This window comes from Hevea brasiliensis, chromosome 12, assembly GCF_030052815.1.
Source record: "Hevea brasiliensis isolate MT/VB/25A 57/8 chromosome 12, ASM3005281v1, whole genome shotgun sequence".
Classification (NCBI taxonomy): domain Eukaryota; kingdom Viridiplantae; phylum Streptophyta; class Magnoliopsida; order Malpighiales; family Euphorbiaceae; genus Hevea; species Hevea brasiliensis.
Window position 1 is genome coordinate 32618978 of NC_079504.1, and position 24633 is coordinate 32643610.

Below are 24633 nucleotides of genomic sequence, written 5' to 3' on the forward strand. Positions count from 1 at the left end.
AACTAGAAAATAATTCAGTCATTTTCGTCGCGATTTAAATATTGCATAATTTTAAATGTTGTTTTTTGTTGTTATTGTTCTAATCTCTATTTTTTTTTAAAAAAAAATTATTTTTTTCTTTTTGCTTTTGTCTTTGACATGTTCGATAAATGCCTCGATAAATTTATGCTTTTAACCTACAAGTGATTAATTGATAATATTTTCTTAAAATATATAGTAAGTTTTTTATCAAACTAATATTGTAATTAATATATATTGCAAAATCTTCTTAATAAGTCTTGGTGGTGGCTCCAAAAGGTTTGGGCTGTCTATTTATATGAATATTATTAAATTTTTATTGTTTAAATATATTTTTTTTTAATTAGTTATTTAGACCTAAATGTAGTATGAATTTTTTTAGTAAGTTTTTCATAGTTATTTAAAATTAATAAAATATATAATTTATTAAAAAAATACCAAAGGTTGTTATTATTTTTATTGTAATTTATAAATTTTATTATTAATAATAATTATATAACTAATTATCCAAACACCCTTAGCATTTTATGCAACAAAAAATTTAAAATAAAAAAATTAAGAGATCTCTTAAATCAAATAAATAACAGCATTAACTAATTGCTGCAATTTTATTGATCCATCCGTCCATATATGGTATACTAACAAACTTCGTATATATGCTGTCATGCCAGTAGAACTAAGGAGTTCTGCATGACTGGTTCAAGTGTTGGAAGAGAAATTAGCTAACAAGGCCTGTAATTTGGTCGGGTAGTATTTGAATTGACACTCCCTCTCATAACCCAAAAGAATAAAATAAAAAAAGAAATAAAAATTTCATGACAAGGTTTTGAATAAACAAGAATGAAGTTACTTGAGAAGCAATCAAATAATACCCAACACCACACTTTTGTCCAGAAACAATTCAACAATAAATGATACGCGGTTTCAATCTTACAGGATTTAAGATTTTTTTTATCTAAATCTTATTTATTATGAATTCAAAATATAAAATGTATGATGAGATATACTCATTAAATATATGAATCTCATATGTATATATTGAATATATGGTGGATTAAGTTTAGATAAGAATTTTTCAAAAAATTAAAAAGACATAAATTAAGCTTAATGATATTTTAACCGCAATGTTGATGAATAATTATGTTTAACAAAAAAAATATTTTTTTTTATTTTATTAATATCATTTTTACTTGGTCATGCCTAAAAATCATTATGCAAATGTAATTGATGACAAAATAGTTGTTGGAGAAGCAAATGCTATGGAAATTTCACATATTGATGACTGACCTACTCCTTCAGAGCCATTAACTAGTGGAGGTTTATTAGCATTTATGAAAACTTCTCTTCTTTCTTAATTTATAATTTTGGTCGACGTTTATGTGCTGCATTACATTATCTGATTATAATGCAGCTATCTTACCAAATACATTGTTTAAGACACTATCAATTAGTAGTATAGGAATGCGCTGACCATATCGATGTGGATGAGATGCTGCTTCTAACAAAAGCTCACCTGCCCAGACAAGTGGCCAAAAATTTTATATTTCCAATCTATCAAATTCAGATTAATTTATTGCGGAGAAATGAGAGGTTGTTAACATATCAAGGCAGACATTAGACAGTCTGTACACGGAGAAATTTTAAAATACATGACCAGATCAAACAATTCCTTAAAACTACAGTTAATATTTCCCCATGGATAGAATCCGAAGGTTTCTTGCAACTCTTAGATTCTCAGAAGCTAAGCCATCTAGGAGTTGGCCAAGTCCAAGAAAAAGAAACCAAACTCTTGTCTTTCCCTATCTATAAATACCAACCATTGATGAATACGGAAGAAGCACCCTAATCTCATACATACCTTGCTGTCACCTTAGTTTTTCAGAGTTCACAATTCATCAATTACTAAGCAATAAGCATGGCTTCGCATGGCGGCATCTTTTATTTTTCTGCCTTGATTATATTGGCTGCTACTGTTGCTAGTGTATCTTCATCTTCGCTTTCTCCTTATTACTATGACAGCGTGTGTCCCGAAGCTTTACCAACTATTAAACGACTCGTTGAGGCTGCAGTGTACAAAGAACAGCGGATGGGTGCTTCTTTACTACGCCTGCATTTCCACGACTGTTTTGTTAATGTACTGCATTTTCCCAATTTCTCATTTAAATTTGATCATTTCATGATAATTAATCAAGTTATTAATTATAATTTATTAATGATTTGGCTTTTATTGGTAATACATGCAGGGCTGTGATGCATCAATTCTTCTGGATCCTTCACCCACTATTGACAGTGAAAAGAATGCTCGCCCTAATTTAAACTCTGCTAGAGGATTTGAAGTTATCGACCAGATTAAGCAGGCAGTGGACGAAGTGTGTGGTTGCGCCGTGGTCTCCTGCGCAGACGTTTTGGCCGTCGTAGCCCGCGATTCTGTAGTTGCGGTAATTGCTATATTATCTCTAATGCTTGTTGCAAAAAATTAAACATGTATGATATATGAAAGTAGAACCTAAATTATGGCAATTAGTGATGGCTAATATATATGAAAAATATGCAGCTTGGAGGGCCAACATGGAACGTGGAACTTGGGAGGAGAGACTCAACTACCGCTAGCAGGGCAAAGGCAGACAGTGACATCCCATCGCCATTTATGGACCTTCCTGCACTTATTAACAACTTCAAAAACCAAGGTCTCGACGAAAGAGACCTTGTTGCTCTTTCTGGTGGCCATACTATAGGGTTTGCACAATGTTTTGTCTTCAGGAACCGAATCTACAATGAAACTAATATTGACCCTGAATTTGCACAACAGCGAAGATTAACTTGCCCAAGCATTGGTGGCAATTCGACCCTATCGCCTCTGGACCCAACACCTGCACAATTTGACACTGCATACTTCACCAATTTAATACAGAAAAGAGGTCTTCTTCATTCGGATCAACAACTTTTTAATGGCGGCTCCACTGATGGTCTAGTAAACACTTACAGCTCAAATGCCAAAGCTTTTTCTGCCGATTTTGCTAGGTCTATGATTAAGATGGGGAATATAAAACCACTGACAGGAGACGAAGGACAAATTCGTTCCAACTGCAGGAAGGTGAACTGAGCGATTGCTGTCTATTTGTGGAAGATTACAATATTTTTTCAAAGTGTTGGATTGCAATTTACTAAAAAAAAAAAATTGTATTTTCTTTTTGGATTTCACTCATCCCATTTGTTTCTTGTAATGACAGGTCGTATGTATTAAATCAATTTAAGTTGTGGAATAATTCAAATCAAGAATAAAGATTATTTTAAAAATTTCATGTTTTCAAAGAATGTGCCAGTTTGACATGTTGGTTTGGTAGTTATTAAGTAACCTTTGAGCACTCACAAAAATTTTGAGAGTACGTATAGTTATCCGACCAATACATATATATTTGCTTATGTTGATGAGATTGCAAATTCTTTTAACAATTTAGGCTCTGTGAAATGTTATTATCCCTATAGTGAGGCCAGGAAGGCAGGGGTCAAAAACTTTCCGTAAGTTGCCAATGATCAATGGATATTTGAAAGAGGAAAATTGAAGACAATGGCGGACGAAGTTGGAAAGTGCAAGGAAATCTTATCAACAGTGACAATGTTCTTAGTTACCATCCTGAATTCATCATTCTTCTACGTGCCTCAGATTAACATATATATATATATATATATAACAATTGGTTTTGAGTACGTTAGTTTCTGGCAGTTGATGGTATTTTGCATTGTGAAGTAGCTTCTTTCAAAACAGATGCTGTTTTAGATTTATACCCTTGTACCAATGATGGTGCCAATGGCATTATCTTCATATGTTTTGTAGTATCTGTCTCATCTCTTTCCTGTTTGATTTATTTTTTGATATTAATTCGTTAAAAATTTGCTTATTATGTGAATTTAACATTATACATATGATTTATCATAATTTTAAATAATGTGTCATTTACAAATTAGATGGATGTATAGATTAGAATGCAAATAATTAAGAACAGTCCTTACAGGTATATATTGACTTAATTATGTAAAATAATTAATATCATATATTAATTTTCAGTATATAAAATCCATTTTTTTTATTTTTTTAAAAATATAATTTTTTTTGCCCATAAAATAGGAGAAATTACTTTTCTTTATGTATGATCAGAATTTGATATTTTTAATTAAACTCCCTTAACAATTAAGCTAACTTATTGGCTGTAACACTAATATTCAAAGTGGATCCACTAATAGGTTTAGAAATATTAATTGTCTTTCTCATAAAATTGTGACTAATGTCAATTATTGAGATCCTTCACACGGGCTAGCATGTCAATTCATTATCATAAATTGACTTATTATTCACCCAAAAAGCCTAAATTAACAACATTAATATAAAATTAAGAAGTCATTATTATGCATTTTCAATTGATCACGCGTTTAGGTTGGTTTACTTAAGCGGATAAACTTTGCGGCTTTCAACGAATAGCAGCTAATACTTTACACTTGCTTAGCTACACAACTTGCAAATGTACAAGACCAAATCAAAACAATCCCCACTACTCATTCGCTTCCCTTGCATGGAAACAGTCACATCCACCGCCCAAGTCACCCTAAAGTTTACATATGCTCTTCATATAAATACCCTTATCTCCATATCCTTATCATTCGCCTTAAGAGTCCAGAATTTGCATTCACACATTCACTATACTACGCTGATAGAATTAATTAACCAAATGGCTTCAGTAGCATTTTCTGTATTTGTGTTTACATTTGTAATAATAATTATAAAAAAAAAAACAGATGTAAGAATTTAAATTTTATCAAATTATTTTTTTATTAAACACGTTGTATACATGCAAATGAAACTTATTTATCTTTGAGACGAGAGTTATATTCAGGTAAAACTCTCACAATAAGAACGATTTACCAATAAAGTTTGTGTGAAAATCAGCTCCACTGCCAAGATTAAGATCCACCCATTAAGCTACTGTTATTTCTAGAATAGATAACCAAAATGCCCTTATTCTATTTTAATATAAAAATAATTTAGTCTCTAAAATTTTATTTTATTAGTAATTTAATCAATGAGATTTGATTAAACCTACAAATTAGTTCTTCCTTACTGTTATAATTACGATTAATTCCTTATTAAATTTAGCAAAAATACTAAAATATTTTTAACTCTATTTTTAATATAAAAATAATTTAGTTATTGAAATTTTATTTTAATAACAATTTACATCCAAATTCATTTTTTTATTTTTTTATATATAATAATATAATTTAATTTAAAAATATTATAAATTAAAAACTATATATAATTATTTATATATTATTAAAATAATAATGACATAATTAACATTTTACAAAGTTATAAGGGTTTTTTTATAATTGTTATAATATTTAAGGATTAATTTGTAAAATATATGAATAATTTTATAATTAACCAAAATTTTTAAAGATCTTAAAATAATTAATTCATATTTTAATAATTTAAATTTAAAATTTTTTAATTTAATAAGGCCTAAATTTTAAAAATATAGCGATTAAATTGTAAATAAAATAAAATTTCATGAATTAAATTATTAAGAAAGATTGTGCAAATTTATGGACCTTCCTGCACTTATTAACAACTGCAAAAACCAAGGTCTCAACGAGAGAGATCTTGTTGCTCTCTCTGGTGGCCACAGTATTGGGTTTGCACAATGTTTTGTCTTCGGGAACCGAATCTACAGTGAAACTAATATTGACCCTAAATTTGCTCAACAGCGAAGATCAACTTGTCCACGCACTGATGGCAACTCGACCCTATCTCCTCTTGACCCAACGCCTGCACGATTTGACACTGCATACTTTACCAATTTGATCAAGAAAAAGGGTCTTCTTCATTCGCATCATCAACTTTTTAATAGTGGCTCCACTGATGGTATAGTAAAAACTTGCAGCTCAAATGCCAAAGCTTTCTCTGCCAATTTTGCTAGGTCTATGGTTAAGATGGGAAACATAAAACCACTGACAGGAAACAAAGGACAAATTCGTTTGAACTGCAGGAAGGTGAACTAAGTGATTGCTGTCTATTTGCGGAAGATAATTTTTTTTTTTGTAAGTGTTGAATTTATTTTACAACTTTGATGCTAAATAATACATGCACGCTAGAGAAAATTATATATCCTTAATTCTCTGGTATATGCATGGCACAGAGTCTCTGTTAATTGAATTAATTGTATTTTTGTAAGTGTTAATTAATTAATTTTTAATTTTAGGATACAGCAAGTAGTATTTTCTTGTTGGATTTTATTCATCCCATGTTTCTTGTAATGACAGGTCGTGAGTATTAAATAAATTTAAGTCATGGAATAATTTAAATGAAGAATAAAGATTATTTTAAATTAATTTCATATTTTCAAAGAATGTGCCGGTTTGCCATGTTTGTTTGGTTGTAATCAATTAAAAAACCTTTGAGCACTCACTAAATAATTTTAGAGTTGGAAACTTTGTGTCTAAATCCTATTAATTATGAACTTAATTGAAATTAATATTGACTTAATTGCATTATATACACTTCAATTTCACCTACTAAATTAATAATCAATATCAAAGCAATTACCCGAGTTCACCCATTTATATTCATCATATCATAATTTTTTTAGAAAATAAAAGGTATAAAATTTTTACTAAATGGATACATAATATAATTCTAAAATATAAAATTTTAATGGATACAAAATATAATTCTAAAATATAAAATTTTACACTACTATAATTTTACATAAAAAAAAATTAAAATAAGTAATTTATATAAAATATAATAGTAATTATCTTAATTTCAAGGAGTTAATCTTATTGACAGAATATTTGATTTGATCATTCGGCGGGAAACATGTTTCACTCGGTGGTAATTTACCACTATTTGACTCCAAGATTTTTCTTTGAACCCAATTTAGAAACAATCAAATTTTGATATTATTATGAAGGGAAAATTTATATTTGTTATCATTGTATTCCTATCTAAATAACAAAGGAAACAACAAAAACTCACAAAAAAGAGAAAATATACCAAATTCTCACAAAAGATAAGACATTAAATCATACCAAATTAGGTGACAAAAATCATATTTATCAATAAAAAAAATTGAGGATAAATATAAATTTATTCTAAAAGGATATAAATCTTGAGATTATAGGAAAAACACATACAAAAAAACAAAAGAGAAAGAAAAAAAGAAAAAGGTAATCACTAGTGAAAATAGTTAGCTATGACTGGCTCGAAAAACTCATCATAATTTTAAATTATCTATAATACATAAATTAGATAAATAAATACATTAGAATGTAGTTAATTAAGAACAATCTTTACAGGTATATATATGGTGGATTTTCTTAATTCTATGGGGAAAAAGCTCAAAATTAGGCAACACAATATTACTTGAACAAGCTACACCACTAAAGCGCTGCAAAATCAAATTAAGTAAACATACCCACATGACGGTCTTGAAAGATAATATTGCCTAGCAATAACTACGTTATGAAATTAGCCAATCAATTCGGCATTTGTGATAACCTCTACCTCTTAATTTTTATAGCAATCGCCATATCCTTTAATAAACTAATTAATTACTCTTGCTGCTTCCCTTCACCTCCTTTCTACAAGTAAGTGATGTAGCTCCCCAAAACATATATATATATATATATATATATATATATATATATATATATATATATATATATATATATATGTAGACTCAGTAACTCAGGTTTTCGAATAGCCTATGAGTCTAATCATATTTAATGATTTAACCATAAGATTCATTTAGTCAATTCAACCACTGTAAGACTTACTCAATAAAAGGAAAGAATATTGATTAAAGATAAACAATATTAGTAGGATTTCCAAATATAAAAATGCCTATAACTATGCACTATAAATAGAAATATAATCCTATAATTATGCTAGTTAATAATATTCATATAATTATATAGTTGACTTACTATAACCAACCATTATCTATATCCTATATAAAGAAATAAGATCACCTATGAAGATATATTCTTCTTCCTAATCAATTTGATATATTATTCTCTTATATTAACTCTTATTTGAGCGTTAGAGGGTCCTCACTGGATCCATATCCAGTAAACCTCAGATCCATTTATTTTATGTTTTACAAATTTATACCCACAAAAAATTTTCGTGGACTGCAACAGTAAGCATTCCCACAACATTTTAATTATCCACCTCAAGAATTAGCTTACGCATTCCTTATTCCCAAACCATATTTTTATATGAGAAGTTTTTGTTAGATCTGATCTACGACAAATTTATAATATAAATATATGATATTCATATATTTAATAGATGAATTCTATTAAATATTCTGTATCTTGAATTTATATATATACATATAGGAGTTGGGTTGTAGCGGTAGGATTATGTATGTGTATCAATTATCATGGTGTCTATATATAGATACACGTTGTTTGCTGAAATCAACTCTAAAAGGCTTAAAAAAAAAAAAAAAACTCTAAAAGGTTTCATCCAATATTTATTTAAAAGTAATCTCAAAATGAGACATATTTACTAAATATATGAGTACCAAATATTTATATTTTGATTTTATATTGAATTGAGTTCATCATTAATTTTGGTTGACTACTTGGAAATAGCGTGATTTTCTCATGTAGGACATGTTCTAACAATACTGCCCCTAAATCTTATTAATTAGAGCATCTCATCTTCCCATACACATGCATTCACCAAATATTTCAAAGCCAGAAAGATATAATTAACTTTGTTTAGACTAATGATGATTAAAAGAATAATAATAATAGGCATCGTATGAATCCCTAAAAATATGCTATTTTATCTAAAAAAAATGATATTTATATTTTTTTAATTCGAATTTGATTACTAATTAATTATGGATTAATTAATAGGGCTTCCTATTCTAGCAAAGAAAGATTATATATATATATATATACACACACGGTCATTATATTCTCTTACTATTTATAATGATTTATTATTCTATAAAGTTGGTTAACCAATTTGAATGTATTGATTTCTTTTATATTAATGAAGTTATTACCGTTGGAAAAAAATTTATTAGCATGCGTATATATAAGGAAAAAAATAACAATATATGCGTTGACATTTAAATCTGACATCCAGTAAGGTTGACATGGAATTGGCTGATGATAAATTTAACAATATATACGTTTACTATTGCGATGTTAATGTAAAATGATATATATCGTTTTCATTTCGAAAATCATTAGGAATTAAATAGAGATGAAGGCTGTTAGAATTCGAATCGTTAACCTTACTGTACTATGAAATAAAAACATTGATTATTTACCTATTGACTCAATTATGTAAAATAATTATTATAATTATTAGTTTTTGGTATATATGAAAACCATAATTTTTTTTTTATTAAAAATAAACTATTTATATCTTTAAAAAAAAAAAGGCTCTTTAGATGATCAGAATTTGATATATTTAGTTAAACTCCCTTAATAACTAAGCTAACTTATTAGCTGTAACATTGATCAAAGTAGATACACTAATAGGCTTAGAAATATTAATGAGAAATTATTAAGTGTATCTAGTGCATATTTATCATCTCTCATAATTATATGAAACTCACTTTCTATATTACAGAGAGTACCAACTTTTTTATTAAAGAGCAAGCACTATTTTTTAATACTTTTTGTGTATCTAATAATTAGCCAATATTAATTGCCTCTCCTCGTAAAAATTGTGACTAATGTCAATTATTGAGGTCACACGAGCAAGCATGTCAATTCATTTACATGTCAGCATAAATGGACTTATTATTGCCCCATTAGATACCAATATGGCTTAAATTAACAACATTATTATAAAATTGAGAAGTCATAATTACGCATTTCCAATTGCTTACGCGTTTAGGCTGGCTTAATAAAGTGGAGAAACTTGGCGGGTTTCAACGAAATAGAGCAGCTAATTCTTACTACCTACACAACTTGCGAATATACAAAGACCAAATCATAACAATGCCTACTACTCATTCCATTCCCTTGCATGGACATAGTCACATCCACCGCCCAAGTCAAACTCAAGTTTACATATGCTTTCATATCTATATATATATATATATATATATATATATATATATATATATATATATATATATATACCCATATCTCCTTGCCCAAGAGACACACAAAACCTACCACTACATCTTTCGCCTTCGAATCCAGAATTAGCATTTACACGTTCACTATAGTACGCTGTTAGAATTAACCAAATGGCTTCAAGTAGCACCTTCAGTCTTTGTGGGTACCTTATTTTGGTTCTCGTTGCAACAGCTTCTTCCTCAATAACTCCCTCTTACTATAATGGAGTTTGTCCCTGTTAGAAGAAAGAATACAAATAATGAAGGAAAGGATTGTGTATTTATCTGTGTCATATTTACAGAGATATTACATCTATTTATACATGAGAATATGAGTTAATTTATGCAAGAATAATAATTGCTGTAATTATGCTATACAAATCTCCTATAATCATGCTAATTGCTGTAATTATGCTAACACCCCCCACCCTCAAACTCAAGGTGGTAGCACAGGTGCCAACTTAAGTTTACTTAAGAGATCCTGAAAGCAAGCGAGAGGATGCGTTTTAGTGAATATATCAGCGGTTTGGCTGAGAGAGGAGACAGAAATCAAACATATGGTGCCATGAGCAACATGATGACGTACAAAATGACAATCAATTTCGATGTATTTGGTACGCTCATGAAATACATCATTATGAGAAATCTGTATGGCACTTCTATTATCGCAATGAAGCATTGTGGCAGAAGAATGAGTGACACCCAAATCAGTTAATAACCACCGTAACCAAAGTAATTCAGATGTAGCATCAGCAAGAGCACGATATTCAGATTCTGTGCTAGAATGTGCAACAACAGTTTGCTTTTTGCTATGCCAAGAGATAAGAGAATTACCTAAAAAGAAACAATAACCAGTTGTAGAGCGACGATCTATCAGATCACCAGCCCAATTAGCATCAGAGTAGCCAGATAATGCTAGGGAAGAGGTAGCGAAAAAGTGCAAACCATGAAAAAGAGTGCCTTTGATATAATGAAGGATTCGAAGTACTGCAGAGAAATGAGTTGAGCGAGGAGCAGACATAAACTGGCTGACCAGATGAACAACATATGAAATATCAGGTCGAGTAACTGTGAGATAAACAAGACTCCTGACAAGTTGTCGATATAAAGTAAGATCATCAAGAGGAGTGCCATCAAGAGGTGTAAGTTTGCAATTGAGCTCCAATGGGGTTGATACTATTTTGCTATCAGTGATGCCTGTTCGAGAAAGTAAGTCGGATGCATACTTGGCTTGAGATAGATAATAGCCATCAGAATTTTGAGAAACTTCAAGACCCAAAAAATAGCTGAGAGAGCCCAGATCTTTTATTTCAAAATGCTGATTGAGATAATGTTGTAACTCTGAAATACCAGATGAATTATCTCATGTTATTATCATATCATCAACATAAAGCAACAGAAGAACAATACCACTGTCAGTTCGGTGAGTGAATAATGCAGAATCATGTGGACTAGAGAGAAAACCAAGTTGAGCAAGAGTGGAACTAAATTTGGCAAACCAGGCCCTGGGAGCTTGTTTTAATCCATATAAGGCTCGCCGAAGTTTGTAAACCTTATGAGGAGAATGATAATCAGGAGGATGATGCATATAAACCTCTTTTATTAAATCACCATGAAGAAAAGCTTTTTTGACATCGATCTAGAAAAGTTTCCATTTACGAACTGCAGCAATAGCTAAGAGACTGCGAATAGATGTTAATCGGGCCACTGGAGCAAAAGTTTCTTCATAGTCGATACCATACTCTTGAGTGTACCCTTTGGCTACTAAGCGAGCTTTGTAGCGTTCAATAGTTCCATCAGAATGGGTCTTGATTTTGTAAATCCATTTGCAACCAATAGGGGTCTTGTTTGGTGGAAGATCAACTAAATCCCAAGTATGAGTTTTCTCTAAAGCTTGAAGTTCGTCAGTCATAGCTTGCTGCCAAAGAGGGTCAGTACTTGCCTCACGATAAGAACGAGGCTCATGAAGGGTTGCAATAGTAGAGTAACAGTGAAAATTAGAAAGATAATGAGGAGTTTCTCTTACACGGGTAGAACGACGAAGAGTAGTGCTAGGAGGAGATGCAGGCGCAGGTACTGGATCAACAACTGGTGCAGATTCAACAGGGGCAGGTGTAGTTGGGCTAATATTGAGCACATCACAATCACCTGGATCAGGACTTGGAAACAGCTCTTTGGAGGAGTCAGTGAAAAATAGAGAGTCAGTATTGACAGAGTGATGAAATTTGGAAAGAGAAGAGAACATAGTATTGTCCCAAAAGGTAATATGATGAGAGATGCGTAACTTATTAGAAACAGGATCCCAACAATGATACCCTTTGTGTTCAATGCCATAACCAAGAAAACAACATAAACGAGCACGGGGTTCTAATTTGGTATGTTCATGAGGTTGTAAAAGAACAAAAGAAACACATCCAAAAGGTTTAAGGATGGAATAGTCAGGAGGTTGTCCAAACAACTTTTCAAAAGGAGATAAATTATGAAGAACCAAGGTAGGAAGACGGTTAATAGTATAAATAGCATGAAGAGCTGCTTCTCCCCAAAATTTTTTTGGACATGAGGCAGAAAGAAGAAGAGTACGTATAGAATCCAGAATATGGCGATGTTTGCGTTCGGCTCGCCCATTCTGTTGAGAGGTGTGAGGACAAGAACGTTGAACAACGGTGCCTTGTTGACTAAGAAACTGAAGTAAAGAAGAATCCCGATATTCCATGGCATTATCTGTTCGGAGAATTTTAATGTCACAAGAGAACTGAGTTTTAATCATTTTTGCAAATGTGATGTAAATTTGTGATAACTCAGATTGATGTTTCAAAATATATATTCAAGGAAACCGAGAATAATCATCAATAAATATCACAAAATAACGAAAACCATTTATTGAAGAAATAGGAGAAGGACCCCAAATGTTAGAATGAATTAAACCAAAAGGAGTATCTGAAGTAGTATTATTATGAGAAAAAGATAATGCAGGTTGTTTTGCAAGCTGACAATTTAAACAATTAAATGACTCAAACTGAGTAGGTCTTAATAATCCACGAGAAATTAAAGGTTGAATTTGTGACGCCCCATACCCGTCTACCATATAGCCGAGTAAGAAGTGCCACATTCGGTGCCGGAGCACCCTATCTTGTTTTATCATATCTATTGTAAACTTTTGATGTCATTTAAAACATGTATTCTTTGTGTAAATTTTTTTTTTTTTATATCTTATTTCTGTGGAGACCCGGACAGAGCCTCCCTTATTTTATTAGCATCTGGCGGATTCCACTAATCACCTGTTAACATGTCCATATTCATTTCACACATTTCCATATCATATTCTCATGTATCATATCATTTACAATTATTTATGAGATCTCAAAATGAAGTATTATCTATTGCATTCATATAGAAATTCATAGATAATAAATTACAAGTTTTCATTTCAATCTCAAAGTTTAATTACAAGTCCCACATAAACTAGTAATTACATCATGACTAAACATAATGAACCAAAATACTAGTCTATACATGGGCCCTACCAAAATACAAAAGACCGTGAGGTGACTCTGGACAATGGCAGATCTGATCAGAGCTCTGCCGATTGCACCATCAGGTGTCATTTCTGGACCGATCTCCGTACCTACGCGATGGAAAACCAACGCTAAGCATAACGCTTAGTGGTGCATAATTTATAATAACAATAATTTAATAATTTGAAACAATATATGCAACTCATAATTTCTGGGTCTTTTACATTTTTATTGCTCTTTGGAAATAATTAACATTATTGGGATCTTTTATGATTACTTATTGTATTTTAAGTCTTAATTAATTTTTTTTTTTCAGTGCCCAAGAAAACCTATAACAAATTATAAAAGCTGGATGTACGGGTGTATACTGGTTAGACAGCCATATGTCTATCCAGTATACGTCTGTCAGGCACGAGGCCAGCTGTCGGGCACGAGACCCGCTGTCAGGCTTGTAAAGCCAGAAATAAAGTAGGCATATAGCCTGTAGAACAATCATACCAGACATATATTGTCAGTTCATGATTTTCTCGGTAGGCAGTACTGCTATCTGTAGTCCCTAATTGGTATACCAATTTATCCAACTAAATAAATAAGTCTAGGTATACTATGGGCAATTAAATATTTTTAATTAATTTAGCACTATTCACTATTACTATTTTCTAGTACTGTTCATTGGTACCATAAATTTCATATTAATAGGACATTAGTCCTAATTTACATATTCATATCATTTTTAATATTAAATTTTCCTTATGAGTATTTTAATTATCCTATATAGCATTTTTTTCCCATGAACCTTTCTTTAGGTTCATGTTGATGTGTTATTTTTATCTAGGAATTTGACTAGGTTGGGATGTCTATTTAATCACAATTCCTTCATAACAATTGCTCCTCTATGTTTAAACTTGAATTTCAGTTTTTGAATCACTGAGTTTGGGGTTATAGAACTCAAGTTATGGTCAAAATACCAAAGGAATAGTATTTTGGGACATTTTCTGGGTTGGCAGTTTCAGTGACCCAACTTGTGCTAACAATTTGAATTGGTTAAAGGCAAAACTGGGTTAAGTGATCTTCATGAAAAGTGTAGCCCTATGTCTAAACTTTCCATGGGTAAAATTTTAGGTCATTTGGACCAGTATAGAGAGAGTTATGGCCAAATGAACACGTACTGTTCATTTGGTCATTTTCTGGGTTGGCAGTTTCAGTGACCCAAATTGTGCTAACAATTTGAATTTGTTAAAGGCAAAACTGGCTTAAGTGGTCTTCATGAAAAGTGTATTCCTATGTCTAAACTTTCCATGGGAAAAATTTTAGGTCATTTGGACCATTATAGTGAGAGTTATGACCAAATGAACACGTACTGTTCATTTGGTCATTTTCTGGGTTGGCAGTTTCAGTGACCCAATTTGTGCTAACAATTTGAATTTGTTAAAGGCAAAACTGGATTAAGTGGTCTTCATGAAAAGTGTAGCCCTATATCTAAACTTTCCATGAGTAAAATTTTAGGTCATTTGGACCATTATAGAGAGAGTTATGACCAAATGAACACGTACTGTTCATTTGGTCATTTTCTGGGTTGGGTACAGGGAAATCCGAATTTGGGCAGTATTTAGCTCAAGTTTTGGACAGCATTTGGGCATGGTTTCTTCATGGAAAATGGGATATTTTGGGTCTAGTTTCACCTCCAATTGGCCTCATACCAATTGGGGTCACACAATTTTATTTATGGCCTAAAATGTACACTGCCCTCAACAAATACAACTTGCAGAAAATTAACACTTCCAAAACTCAATCTCCTCCAACTTACTTACTTCAATTTGCATGCAATACACTTCTATAAGCAACAATCTCATCCCAATAGGTCAATTTCAACATTTTGCACAAAGTCCTCAATATTTACTGATGCATACATTTTGCATAGTCATTTAGGTTTAATTTCATAGCCATTTTATTTGATTATTAGTCATTTTTAGCTAATTTCATTAGTTAATTAATTAGTTTTTCATAGTTGTCAATTTTGCATTAATTTGTAATTTTTACTTTGTTTTGTAGGAAAAATGGTGTTTTTGAAGGACTGAAGAGAATTTTGCCATTGAGGAGTGTCTTCTACAGCCAAAGATGTCAAAAATAGGTTTTCAAGCTGAAATATGCATTGACCAAACTGTGCATAACTTGCCGCATAAGCTATGCAGATCTGCATAAGGAGAAAGATCACTGTTCCAGAACCAGCCGAAATGTGCATAAGGAGACTGCATAGCTTATGCACATTCTCGCCTCCCTTATGCACCTTCACGGAATTGTGCATAACCTATGCACCAAGTCATGCAGTTTCGCATAAGTGACTCAGAACCAGCCGAAAACTGCATAAGGGACTGCATAACTTATGCAGTCCCATAAAGAGTTCATTAATGAGCTGGCAGGAGATTCCCTCAAATAATTCCTCCTAGAACATACCATTTTAGGGCTCCATGTCAGAAAAATGCTATAAATAGTCCCATTTTTCCCATTTTAGGGAGAGGAGACAAGGAGCAGAAAAGGAAAGGAGAAGAGGCAGAATTTGAGGAGTCACTTTCACCTTCCACACCATTTTCAACCAAGATTTGCAGATTTCTTTCTTTCCTTACTCTTTTCTACATTTCTAGTGTTTAATTTCTTATTCCTTAGCTTAGATTAAAGCTTTATTTCCATTTAAACTCAGATTTTCTTGTAAACATTATGGATAGTGAGTAGTTTACCTTTGATTCTGGAGTAAGGGTTGTAATATTTGAGATATTTTATGGATTTTGATTGGGTAATCCATATTTTGTGGTCTTAATGAGTTTTATTCATTTCTTGTGTGCTTAATGACATGCTTAGTGTAGGATCCCATTAAGTGATGTTCTTAATCCATGGTTGAAGCACCGAAAGGAGAAGGCCTTGTGATAGATAATCAAGAAATTGGACTTAATTAACTTAGACCTAGAAATAGGCTAAGGATTAAGAGGATTCACAGATTAATTAAAGAACTTAATGGGTCTTAATTAATTCTAAGTCCACGAAAGTAGGATTAGATTGATTAAGGCACTCTTTGTCTCACTCGAAAGGGAATTCAAAGGATTTAAGAATTAATCTCCTTAAAACCCATTAGTTTCACAAGATTGGATAACCAATTAAAAATCCCAAAATAGCTCGGATATGAAATCCCGAACTCCGGAATCACCTTTTTACCATTGTTAATTTCTAATCGAATTTAATTACTTGCCATTTTGAATATTGCCATACTTGAACTTGCTTATTTCAATATAATGCAATTTTAGTTTAATTAATACATTGTTGAATAGATTATTAATCTTGCATAAATAGATTTCACATTCTCAATACCCATTAATTCATTACTTTAATTTCAAAAATATTTCAATTTACTCAACTATTTTATATCAAAAATTCAATCATTAACACAACTCCTCGTGGGATCGATATCTTTTCTATACTACTTGTACGACCCGTGCACTTGCGGTAGGGACGCATCAAGTTTTTGGCACCGTTGCCGGGGAGTTGTTTGTTTAAGATTGAATTCTTGATTATTTTAGTTGTTTTTAGTTTTATTTTTGTTATCTTTTCATTTTGTGTTTGTTTGTTCTTTTTCAGGTACTTTTAATCTTTTATGAGAAGAGCTAGAAGCACAAGTGACACATCCTTATTGTTCAATCCCGAAATTGAGAAATTTTGTAAGGCCAACAAGAAAGAAACCAGAAGAAGGAAAGAAGCCTTGAGAGAAACTGAATTAGAAGAAGTCATGGCTGATGAAAGAATGAGAATTGGTGTTAATGCTGGAAATGATCAAAACAATGAAAATGCAGCCCAAGGTGAAGAAGTTGTTAATGCAAACGTGCCTAGGGGAAGTATGATGGATCATGCTTTTCCTCGTTTTGATGACTTGAGAGAAAGTATAGCAAGACCAAGAATTGATGCAAATAGCTACAAGATGGATTTTGGAGTTCTTCAAATGATTCAGAATTCTCAATTTGGAGGACATCCTTCTGAAAATCCACATACACATCTGAAGAAGTTTGCTATGATTTGTGATATGCAAAAACAACCTGGAGTGTCTGATGATGCAGCAAGATTGAAGCTATTCCCATTCTCTTTGAAAGATAGAGCATTGGATTGGCTTGATTCTTTACCTCACAACTCCATTACAAATTGGGAGCAACTCACTGATGCATTTCTTGCACAATATTTTCCACCTGGAAAAACTCAAGAATTGAGGAATCAAATGACAGCTTTCAGACCAAGAGAAGATGAAACTCTATATGAGTCATGGATGAGATGGAAGGAATTAGAGAGATTATGCCCACATCATGCCATTCTGAAATGGATGATAAACCAGAATTTTTACACAAATGTCACTCCTGCAATTAGAGGGATTATTAATGCTCAAACAGGAGGAGAATTTATTATGAAGCATGAATATGAAGCTTATGAGCTATTGGAGAAAATTGCAAAGAATACTCATCTTTGGAGTAGTCCAAGAGGACCAGCTCCAACTCAAAAAAGGCAAGCTACTGGAATGTATGATCTTGACCCATTCAACATGATTAATGCAAAATTTGATGCACTCACAAATGTCTTGGCTAAGAAGATGGAAGACTTAAGTATGTTGGTTAGTTCATCATCATCATCTGGAAGTTCACAACAAGTGGCTTATGCAGAGGAAACTACCGGCTGTGGAGTAGATTATGGAGAACAAGCAGCATATGTTGGTAATTATGGAAACAAACAAATGGGGAATTCTTATTCTCAAACTTACAATCCAAATTGGAGTAATCATCCCAACTTTTCATGGGGAAATCAGCAAAATCAAGTCCAAAATCAGAATTTTCAACCACAACAGCAACAAGGAGTTCCATATCAGCAAAATAGGCAACCATTGCCTAATTTTCAGCAGAAAAATATGAACCCTCCACCAAAACAGCAAGAACGAAATTCCACCACTGAAGCTTTATTACAACAGATTCTTGCTAACCAAAATAAGCATGATGAGGAGATGAGAGAGATGAAAGCAAGGCTAGAACAGATGCAAACACATAACAGAATGCTGGAAAATCAGATTGCACAACAAGCATCTTCCTCAAGTGCTAAATCTTTTGGAAGGCTTCCAAGTCAACCAGAAAAGCCAAGAGAGCAGTGTCAAGCTGTTACTTTAAGAAGTGGGAAAGTTATAAATGATGAGAAGAGTGAAAAAAGTGAGAAGAGAGAAAATGAGAAAGAAACTGATGAGAGTGAAAAACAAGAGAGTGCAGAAAAATGTAAAGAGAAAATTGAAGAGAAAATTGAAGAGAAGGAAGAGAAGTATATACCTCCTGAGCCCTACAAGCCACAACTTCCCTTTCCACAAAGATTTCAAAAAGCCAAGCTTGATAAGCAATTTGGGAAGTTCTTAGAGGTTCTGAAGAAACTTTACATAAATGTGCCATTTGTTGATGCTCTTTCACAAATGCCCTCTTATGCAAAATTCTTGAAAGAAATTCTCTCAAACAAGAGGAAACTTGAAGATGATGAAACTGTAGCTTTGACAGAAGAATGTAGTGCTATCCTTCAAAGGAAACTTCCCCCAAAGCTCAAGGATCCAGGGAGTTTTTCAATTCCATGCCACATAGGGGAATCATGTTCTACAAAAGCTTTATGTGATTTAGGGGCTAGTGTTAGCCTTATGCCCCTCTCCATTTATGAAAAGCTCAATATGGAGATCTTAAACCAACCCACATTTCTCTTGATTTAATGACAGTCAATCAAGTATCTGAAGGGATTTTGGAGAATGTGCCTCTGAAGGTTGGAAAGTTCTATATACCTGTTGACTTTGTCATCTTGGACATGGAGGAAGATTTTAATATCCCAATTATCTTGGGAAGACCCTTTCTAGCTATAGCAGGAGCATTGATTGATGTTAAGGGAGAAAAGCTGACTCTTAGGGTTGGTGAAGAGCAATTGGTTTTCAATATTAATAACACTATGAAAAAGCATCATTCTGAAGCTGATACTTGCTTGAGAGTTGATATTATTGATGAGCTGGTTGAAGAACACTTCAGAAAGAAATATCCAGAAGATCCACTTGAAAATTGTTTGGTTCATGGAGGAGGTCTAGACTATGACAACCCTCATGTATTGCATATGCTCAACACTTAGAGGGAAGTCCACCATTCATTTCTGCTCCAGTTTTTCAACTCACACAAAAGGAAAAAGTAGAATCTAAACAACCATCATTCAAGGAAGAAGATGCACCTAAGGTAGAACTTAAGCAACTTCCTTCTCAGCTCAGGTATGAATTTCTTGGCACTAATAACACTTATCCAAAGAATTGTAAATGCAAATTTGAGTACTTTAGAGGCTGATAAGTTGTTAAGAGTGTTGAGACAATTTAGGAAAGTCTTAGGATACACCTTAGATGACATTAAGGGAATAAGCCCACACTTTTGCATGCATAGAATCATCTTGGAAGAAAATTGTAAGCCATCTATTGAACATCAGAGGAGGTTGAACCCAAATATGAAAGAAGTTGTAAAAAGGAAATTTTGAAGTTGCTTGATGCAGGATCATATATCCCATCTCGCAGACTGATGGGTGAGCCCATTACATGTTGTCCCAAAAAAGGGTGGAATGACAGTGGTCAAAAATGAAAATAATGAATTAATTCCCACTAGAACGGTGACTAGTTGGCGAATGTGCATAGATTACAGAAAATTAAATGTTGCCACTAGAAAAGATCATTTTCCACTTCCTTCATTGATCAGATGTTAGAAAGACTGGCTAGGCATTCTTACTTTTGCTATTTAGATGGATATTCAGGTTTTTCTCAAATCCCTATCCATCCAAATGATCAAGAGAAAACCACTTTTACTTGTCCATATGGAACCTTTGCTTATAAAAGGATGCCATTTGGGTTGTGTAATGCACCAGCCACTTTTCAAAGGTGCATGATGGCAATTTTCTCAGATTTCATTGAAGACATAATGGAGGTTTTTATGGACGATTTCTCCGTTTATGGATCTTCATTTGATATATGCTTGGCTAACCTTTCTAAAATTTTGCGATGTGCGAATCGACCTTGTGTTAAATTGGGAAAAGTGTCATTTCATGGTCCAGGAAGGGATAGTGCTTGGACATTTGGTGTCTAACAGAGGAATAGAGGTTGATAAAGCCAAAGTTGAAGTGATAGAGAAGATGGCTCCTCCTACCAATGTCAAGGGAATTCGAAGTTTCCTAGGATATGCCGGGTTCTACAGACGCTTTATCAAGGATTTTTCTAAAATAGCCAAACCTTTGTCTAATTTGTTAAGTAATGACACACCATTTGTATTTGACCAAGAGTGTTTGGATGCCTTTTGCAGGTTGAAGCAAGCTCTTGTCACCGCACCAATCATGCAACCACCTGATTGGAGCCTACCTTTTGAAATTATGTGTGATGCTAGCAACTATGCAATTGGGGCTGTTCTTGGTCAAAGAAAGGACAAAAAGGCTTATGCTATTTATTATGCTAGTAGAACACTGGATGAGGCTCAAACAAATTATGCAACAACTGAAAAGGAATTTTTAGCAATTGTCTTTGCATTGGAAAAGTTCAGACCTTACATTATTGACTCAAAGGTGGTTATATTTTGGATCATGCAGCCATCGTGCATTTGCTCGTAAAAAGGAGGCTAAGCCTAGGCTCATTAGGTGGATTCTGATGCTACAAGAGTTTGATTTGGAGATTAGAGATAAGAAGGGAGCTGAAAATGTAGTTGCTGATAATCTTAGTAGGTTGAAATTGGATGGTGAAGAATTGGATGAAATCCCTATTGATGAGTTTTTCTTGGATGAACAACTTTTCTCTCTTGTTGCTAAACTACCTTGGTACGCAGACTTTGTGAATTATCTATCTTGTGGAGTTTTACCTCTAGGTATGACATGGCAACAAAAGAAAAAGTTTTTGCATGAGGTGAAATTTTATAGATGGGATGATCCTTTACTCTTTAGGAGATGTTGTGATGGTTTAATAAGGAGATGTATTCCTGAAGAGGAGATACAGAGTATTATGCATCATTGCCATGCTTCTGATTATGGAGGACATTTTGGAATCTTTAAAACAGCTAGTAAAATTTTGCAAGCTGGTTTCTTTTGGCCAAATCTTTTTAAGGATGTGAAGAAATTTGTGTCGGATTGTGATAAATATCAAAGGAGTGGAAATTTGTCAAAAAGAGATCAAATGCCCATAAATAATATTCTTGAAGTGGAATTATTTGATGTTTGGGGAATAGATTTTATGGGGCCGTTCCCTCCTTCATATGGTAATAGATACATCTTAGTTGGAGTTGACTATGTGTCAAAGTGGGTGGAAGCTATTGCAACTGTCACACCTTACCCCTCTGTAAGGCATAACATGATCCCGTAGAATACCTAATGAACTACCGAACTTCACCTACCGATAACTCATTAAGTACCCTACAAGGGATTTTAAAACAATTTTCTTATCTTTGACAAGTGGTGAGCATTTCTAATAAGTATTAAAAACATTTAGTTGAAATTAAAACTAATTAATATTTTTGGCCATTTTAGTTTTCCGCAAATTTTATAAAAATTTTGACAGAGTTTCCTCTATATTTTGAGAAAACCGTTCTTCGAATACCTGTAAAAAGCACTTCTAAAAGTTTTTCTCAACCACTACTTCGGTTTCACAATCAAACTCAGTCAATTTCTCAAAATTCACAAGTTCAATAGTTCTCAAAATACTGTCAATCAATATCATTCATATTTCATTAAAAACAAAATAATTTATACACAACCTTACAAATTTATATCAAAAGAAACACAAACTAAACCTTATTACAAACTTCATACAAATTTGTGTACAAGCTGCTCAAGACCCATTTTTACATGTCCATACATTTATGTGCAATATATACATCAAAAGAAATATTTACAGTTAGGGTATAAATTATACCCGAAGGCTTCAAGCTGATGACTTCACACACCTCAAGACTCGATCTGCTGCTCCTCTAGTCTCTGTATCTGCGACAGCAATAAAAGCTATCGCTGAGTACTAGGACTCAGTGGTGCACAATATACTAAAATAATCTTTATGCAAAACTTAAAGCACATTCATTCAAAAATTTGGCTAAACATGAAAATTAAATACAATCATGCATTGTGAGATTTTACATGTAAACCAAGTTCATTTCAAAGTATCAAAACACATTTCATAAAACCCACAGTTAGATCACGCCATTCGAAACAAATAGAATCTCAATAGCCAGAGGCTAAAGAGAAATCACATGAATCTCAATAGCCAGAGGCTAAAGAGAAATCATATCACAAGGCTAGCTAGCTCAAATATATGGATATCCATTCACATCCTCTTCACTGGCACACCTCAACACTTCTCCGGAGAAGGAATCAAAATTGAAACTAATTACCCCCACTAGTCGTGCTAGTGAGGTGTTCAAATATATGGTCATGACATCGTGGTTTCAAAACTTATCTTAACAATTTGCTAAACATTGTCATTTCAAATATACACAATAACTTTCACAATTTAAATCAAACATCATAAAAATGCTATAATCCAATATTTCACATTATTCAAAACATTGTGCAAAAGATGATTATAAAAGTATATGTTGTGCACAAACCTCAAACGAGTCGCCTGTTGGCCTTGACTCGACTCCTCGGGTTCTGTCCCGGTATTTTTTTCCACTGAAACACGAAATTTTCCAATGTTTCAGTACTAAAACTTAAAATAAATCCAAAATAAACTTAACTTCACATTTAGCTAGCTCTAACGTGTTAAATTCGACGTTCTCAAAATTTTGTGTTTTGGGTTACTATTCACTGCACTATTCAAGTCAAATTATTGACTTTCTAAGGCTTAATAGGTATGGGAACTCCAACTTCACCCACATACCACATTTTGGTCACCAAACTTGTTGGTTTTGGTCATTTGTTTAAAGCTTAGGTCATTTTGGCAAAATTGTCAATTTTCGGTTTTGGTTCTCCGAAGTTGCACTGTTTCATTGGTCGGTCTGCTGTTGGAATTTGACAAAACTTCCTTCATAGAAAATGTTCCTTATTGTCTTAAGTGTATTCTCATTTTTGGATCACCCCAATCGGAGTTTTGTAGCTCAAGTTATGGCCAAAATAAGTTTACTGTTCACATATACTGTTCATACTGAGATTTTAGTGCTGGTAGATTTTTTGTCCAACTTTGGTTAATAATTTGACCAAGTTAAGTTCATAATTTGGTCTCACTTTCTTCATATGAAATGTTTTACTATGTCTTAGGTTTCCATCGGTTCAAGAATCGCCTAAATCCGTGTTTTTTAGAGAGAGTTATAGCCATCCAAACATTGCTGCTCAATAAAAATTCTGCAGAATCTCAGTACAGTAATTCAATTTTGCTCAATGATTTTGAAAGGGTTAATGGCCTAATTTGGGTTGGTGTTCTTCATAAAAGTTTTAGGTCTATATCATATCTAATTGCTGGTAAAATTTCAGGTCAATTTGACCTACCTAGCTCGAGTTATGACCAAATGAACAGTTACTGTTCATTTGGTCAGTTTAGTGCAGTGGCAGCCTGCTATCAACTCACTTTGGTCAATTGTTTTACTAAGTTTTTGTCAGTTTTTGGCTATGGTTCCTTAATAAAAATTGTGCTTTTTTATGTCTATTTTCATCTCCAATTGGTGGCATATCAATTGGACTTGTAAAATTTGAGTTTTGGTCCTTCAAAGTGGGTTTGGTCATGCTGCCAGCAGCATGACCATTGACCTACGAATTTGATTTTTATTCCAACAATTCCCACACAACTTATTTGGTCATAATTGACCATTATTTCACTTCACAATAAGTCCAACATGCCATTTATGCATTTTTCCCAAAATTTGGTTCACAACCCTAGCATTTAAAACCCTAACTCATCAATTTCACTACTTTGTTGC

At 32.8% G+C, this 24633-nt stretch overlaps 2 protein-coding genes and 1 non-coding gene across 3 annotated transcripts; 2 read left to right on the forward strand and 1 right to left on the reverse strand.

The window, feature by feature from the left end:
- Positions 1-1795: 1795 nt before the first annotated feature.
- Positions 1796-3315, forward strand: LOC131171404 (cationic peroxidase 1-like). Its single transcript, XM_058131468.1, has 3 exons — positions 1796-2152; positions 2262-2456; positions 2573-3315. Exons 1-3 carry the CDS (start codon positions 1934-1936, stop codon positions 3119-3121), a joined length of 963 nt encoding a protein of 320 aa, XP_057987451.1. The 5' UTR covers positions 1796-1933; the 3' UTR covers positions 3122-3315.
- Positions 3316-5616: 2301 nt separating this feature from the next.
- LOC110641200 (peroxidase RIP1-like) lies at positions 5617-6072 on the forward strand. Its single transcript, XM_021792832.1, has one exon. It carries the CDS (start codon positions 5617-5619, stop codon positions 6070-6072), a length of 456 nt encoding a protein of 151 aa, XP_021648524.1.
- Positions 6073-17921: 11849 nt separating this feature from the next.
- LOC131171622 (small nucleolar RNA R71) lies at positions 17922-18028 on the reverse strand. The gene has a single exon (XR_009142281.1). It is a non-coding gene; the product is annotated as a small nucleolar RNA R71 (small nucleolar RNA).
- Positions 18029-24633: the final 6605 nt, after the last annotated feature.